The sequence below is a fragment of the Harmonia axyridis genome, chromosome 2 (genome assembly GCF_914767665.1).
Source record: "Harmonia axyridis chromosome 2, icHarAxyr1.1, whole genome shotgun sequence".
NCBI classification, from domain to species: domain Eukaryota; kingdom Metazoa; phylum Arthropoda; class Insecta; order Coleoptera; family Coccinellidae; genus Harmonia; species Harmonia axyridis.
In genome coordinates this window covers 23,818,444-23,824,097 of record NC_059502.1, presented here as the reverse complement: position 1 = coordinate 23,824,097, position 5,654 = coordinate 23,818,444, and the positions used below count along the sequence as shown (strand labels likewise).

The following is a 5,654-nucleotide window of genomic DNA, read 5'->3' as shown; positions in this document are numbered from 1 at the left end:
CCATTTTTTTTTTTTATTCCTACCAAAATCTGTCTCATAACTAGAATTATTGCTTTTTTATTAGTTATTTAAGGGTCTTTATATCAAGTCATAGACCTCCGAACTGAGTGAAGGATTAATTTGGTGGTCATTAGCACATCTAAACCCAAGGTTTTCCAATTTTTATTCTATAAACGAAATGCTTCTGGTAGCAAACATAAGATCTTTTCAGTCTTGATAGAAAACTTTAAATTATTACATTTAATTATACTTAATCGTCTTCATTGGGTTGAGTTTCTAGAAACAAAATTTTTTTTTTCCTTTAAGATTTTTCAGTTGTTCATTTGTGATAGAAAATTGTTTGAACAATTACTGTATTGGTTTTATAAATGTACTTTTCATTTTTTCAGTAAATCTAATTTCAATTTCATAATGAGATGTAAAAATGCCTCTCTATTCGAACCCTATCAAATGCATTCTGAAAACCATTTGAGGATAGGGTGAAGATTACTTACATGTTTTACAGTGGCGTACCCAGGCATTAGCCTTGAGGGAGATAAAGTGTTATAAACGAAAAAAAATTGGTTATTCATTTCCAATGTCTTTTGAATTTATAGATACTTCTTAAGATTTATTTTCACCTGTCTTGAAAATTAACTTGAAGATTCGCCTGCATCAATTTTCCTTCTTTGAAGAAGTTTACTTACTCATAATAAGTTTTTGATTAGTTTGTACATTATGCAACACACATTGAAAGTTATATAATATAATAAGGAAATTTCACGTCATCCACCTCAAACAGAATATACTAAACCTACTGAGCTATCTTTGAGAGTGAAAATGTTAACGCAGTAACTAGTGGAATTCAAAATGCCGACAAAGAAATTCTTCATGACACAGGAATAATTAGATATGATTAGATTAGGTAAAAAATTGGAGAAATTGCAAGCAGAGGTGCCGTCGATTTAATTTGAGTAGTTCATAGCTTTTACTTCAGGATCATTAATTTTTACGCGATTATTTATAATCAATTTAGCAATTATAGTCCCTATGTAAAACATTAATGTGCCGACGACAGTCAGTTCAGATCAAGCCCTTCGATATAACCGATGGTTGATGAATTCGTTGATTAAATTATTGAACGTTGACTTATAATAAATATTCCTCCTAGAAAGGGATATATATCCCTCTTATCCCCCCTATTGGGTACGCCACTGATGTTGTATTCCAAAATTTCCTTTTTTCACTTCACTTCTTAAGATAATATTCATGCGGAGTACTGAATGAATTTAAAGCAATAATTAAAATTATGATTATTACTATTAGCTAGCACATCATCTAAAAATAATAAAACTTTATCAGAATGTAGTAGCAGTTTCACCTTGGTTCAGAAGAGAAGTATTTTTCCCCTAGTGAAAGCTATTGAACAGAATTTTTGAATCGCTAAACACCCAAAAAAGTAACTTATTAATACATGCAAATGTAAAAAAAGAATGAGAAAATGAGTATTCTGGGTGGTTCCAAATAAGCTTTTCTTCCACATACTGTATCAATATTGAACAAAAATGATTTGTTTTACAAATAGGTATCATGTTTCCTATTAGTCAATTTTTCTGTCAATACTCAAGTTATTCATTTTACAACGATTTTGAGTCTGTTATCTTATAGCTATTTCTGCATAAAAATAAAATTTGAGTGATAATAGATCCGACAAAGTTAATATTATACATGTAGATGTATAATCTCAGAGTAATAAAATTTTATTACTGTTTTAACAATGTCTGATTGCCTTCAACCCAAAGATACGACTTAAATGTCAGTTGTGTAAGTTGTGTTTCAAAGATGATGGTTTAGCAATTTCCGAAGGTTAACTTTTGGTCAAACCTTGCCATAGGGGTAGGATACCAACTGGAAACTAATAACACATAACGTCACATTTGTCTAAGGGCGTAGATTTTTTTTTTCTTGGGGGGGTAATCAAAAAAAATTTTTTGACGACATTGTATACTCAATACTCATATCTATAATGTGAGAAAAAGAGGTTTGATAACCAAATTCCTCGAAATATTTTTTTTATTACCAATTCGATTATTCTTAGGGCCCGTTCACATGACGAGCGGCATTTGATTTCAACTAAAAGATTATTTCCTTCAACAACGCCATCTGGGGAAGCACCTAGAAAAGGCCATTTTTTATTATTAAAAAGGCCACTATTTGTAATCTTCGAGCATAATTAATTTTCTAATAATAATAATAATAATAATATTTCTTCATTTCAAGTAAATTCAAAGTTACAGTATGAAACTATGACACATGACGAGCGGTCTACGGGCGGTTTGAAACCGCGCGTTTACAAGTACATGAATTTTCTTCGAAGCGTACACATGCCTCCGCGCGTTTTTATGGACCGCGCGTAGAGCGCTGTTCTAGAGCTTGCCCGTAGTAACCGCGCGTTGGCTCGCGGTTTGAGATCATAGGTTTCTAATGTAACCGTTCAGATGACCGCGCTTGCACGATCTGATAGATGCCAGAGACGTATTTACGTATTTTCCTTCGATCCGTTCGGTCAGAAATATTTCAAAATGGAACCGGACGCTCCTAAATTATTCATAGATGAAATTGAGAATTTTCCTGTAATATGCGACATGACAAGTAGTGTATATTCAGATAAAAACTCAAGGAGACGGGCTTGGGAAGAACTCGTCATCATATCCTGTGAAGGAGATGCTAATGAAGATAAAAATTTATTATGTGACCACATAAAAATGATAATAGCTCTTTATTTAGAAATCATGAGATACACGTAGAACAAATACAAATGAAGAGAAATAGTATCAAAATAACATTCACCTACCACTTAACAGCAGAAATCTACTATACTAAGTATATGGTTCTAATTATAATTATTCAACAATAAATTAAATATTATATTCTTAAATGGTTTATAATTATTTATTTCTTTGATTTCATTAGGCAGTCTATTGAAAAACTTTAAACAACTGTATTTTAGCTGATGTTTGTGTTGAATTTAATTTACATTTTTTTTTCCTGTCGAGCCACGTGTCCTGCCCACTGCCACTTCAATTCTGCAACACGCGCTATAATATCTACGACTCTAGTTCTTTGTCGGATTTCTTCATTCCTTTTTCTGTTTTTAAGACAGACATTGAGCATAGTTCTTTCCATCGCTCTCTGCATCACCCTCAGCTGGTTTGCGCCGTTTGCGGTCTTCTTAGTTATTGCCATAGTTTCCAGGCCATATGTCGCTACCGGTAATATGAAGGCATCGAAAACTTTCCTTTTAAGGTTTATTGGGATGTCGTTATTCCTGAATATATATTTCATCTTTCCAAAAGCCATCCAAGTTAGCCTGATTCTTCTTTTTATCTCTGCTGTTTGATTTTCTTTGCCGATTCTTATTGAGTGTCTTAAATATATATATTCTTCTACATTTTCAAGTTGTGTGCCGTCAATGTTTACGTGTTCTGTGGTGTTGATAAGTTTGGTTTCGAAACATTAATTTTCAAACCGACTTTTTTCAGAGCATCAATAGGTTGTTTTAACATCTCGCTCAATTCCTGCATGTTGCTACTTATTAGGACGATGTCATCGGCAAAACGAAGATGATTTAAGTAGGATCAGTTTTAATTGATGAAAAATAGAAACTATTCGATCTATAATTACCTATCAAAACTTCATTACGTTTAATTCTCACCTAAATCTGATACTGAATCCAGATTCAAACCAAAATGTAGAATTCAAACTGAATACGGGCCGTACGTTACGGCAATGCGCGTTCACCGTTTGGCAACCGCGTTCCATGTGAACGGTATCCAATTATCCACCGCTCATTCAAACGCGCGTAGACCGCTTGTCATGTGAACGTGCTCTTATCTTACACTAACTGGATCTTTATAATAATTTGGATTTTCATGAGAATTACTATAGAGAGCTGTTTGAATTATTTTCTCGAAAACAATTGACAAATATGACAAAACTACAACAAACCAAAAACTGAAACAGAGTATCTCTTTAAATTTATCTAAACTACTAGTGGTTCACAAAAAAATAATTCTGGAGGAAAGAAGCCGGCACCCTTCCAGAAAAAATTCACCCTGTAGTTTTGCATTCAAAATTAGGATATCACATGATGAAAACTTTAAATTGGGATATCTATGCCAATTCAAGTTGAATATCTTGTGTAGGAAAGGTGCTATGAGAGAAAAACTTGAACTTTAACAACTTTATCTCAAAAATAAAGCATTTGCGGACTCATGTTATAGGACTTTTTTCTTAAAATGATGCAAGAAATTTGTAATTTTCATTTGTACCTCCAATTTAGGAACCCTGTAGTCAATTCAAAACTGATGTCTTCACAAATAAATTGCACTTTGAATGAAACACAACCCAACTATACAGGGTGATTCCGAAGGAGACCGTCAGATTTTAGGGGAAGTTTACACTAGTCAAGGCAGTTTCGAATCAATGTTTGGTCCATGGTTGGGGGCCTTTATTGAGAGTCTCCTATAATAAGTAATAAGAACCCTGGAAACGCTAAAGTTTACTGAAAATTGAATCATGGACGGTAGCTAATGGCGGATTTCCGTTCACCAGTTTTAACCTTGTGTTATTTCATGCTATTCTATGTTCTAAGAAGTAGTCTGTGGTTCTGTTCTGTGTTTTTAACCAATGATTTCACTCACCCATTTTTTGTGAGGGATTAATATTACAACTTTTTATTAACATCTTTCGTTTTTATTCATCGTACAAATTTATTTTAAGAAATTCGACAATACCTCCAAATAAATAAATATAAGATGACTGCTGCTCCTGGATCTGCTATGGACTCTTTGAGTGCTGCGTTGAAATGCAACATAATACCCAATCAAGAATATCTTCTCCAAGGTTCAGTTCTTGACCAATACGTTGAAGTTTTATTGCACAGACTACGAGGGCTTTGCGATAATGTTGACAGTGGTCCCGAATCATTCCATGATCACGAACTAAGTTTTGCTCTAAGAGCTCAAGGAACGGGAGCTGCACCAATGGTATTGCCTTTGAGAGTCAGAAGAGCACTAGATGTGCCAGAATCCCCTTGGCAACTTCGGTATGTTGGACAACAGGAACTTGGTGATAAGAACAGACCCACTATAGTAAGATCAAGCATCGACATGGCTTGCAGTTCAACTGTTGTTGAGTTTTTAACTGAACTGGGATGTCGTATGGATTTTGAATATATTGCTAGAGGTTATATGTTCAGAAAAGGACGAATGAAGATAACTGTATCAAAGATATTCAAAATGGGTAATATGAATAGTAAACCAGGTGAGGGAGTGGAACCTATCTCACAAAGTTACTTAGTGGAATTGTCTGTTTTGGCACCAACCGGACAAGATGCTATTGCTGAAGATATGAGGGTATTCGCAGAACAACTTAAACCTTTAGTGCAGTTAGAGAAGATTGATTATAAAAGACTTGGGACTATGGCATAACTTCAATGATTTCACTTATTACATTTATCATATCACCATTAGAATTTCTAGTATTCAATAAAATAATTATTTTCTTTTTCTAAACTGATAGTAGTAATTTCCAATGAAATCCCTGATTCTCATTTATTTCTAAACCTTTGCTTCATTGCTAAACTTTTTTTTACATGATAAAAGTTTATTTGA

At 33.7% G+C, this 5,654-nt stretch overlaps 1 protein-coding gene across 1 annotated transcript; it reads left to right on the top strand.

Moving 5' to 3' along the window:
* The first annotated feature begins 4,647 nt into the window (after positions 1 to 4,647).
* LOC123672907 (mediator of RNA polymerase II transcription subunit 18) lies at positions 4,648 to 5,555 on the top strand. Its single transcript, XM_045607242.1, has one exon. The coding sequence runs from the start codon at positions 4,797 to 4,799 to the stop codon at positions 5,469 to 5,471; it is 675 nt and encodes a 224-aa protein (XP_045463198.1). The 5' UTR covers positions 4,648 to 4,796; the 3' UTR covers positions 5,472 to 5,555.
* Positions 5,556 to 5,654: the final 99 nt, after the last annotated feature.

What these genes read in the sequence shown, in the direction of transcription:
- LOC123672907 (XM_045607242.1), top strand. Translation starts at nt 4,797, where the DNA reads ATGACTGCTGCTCCTGGATCTGCTATGGACTCTTTGAGTGCTGCGTTG.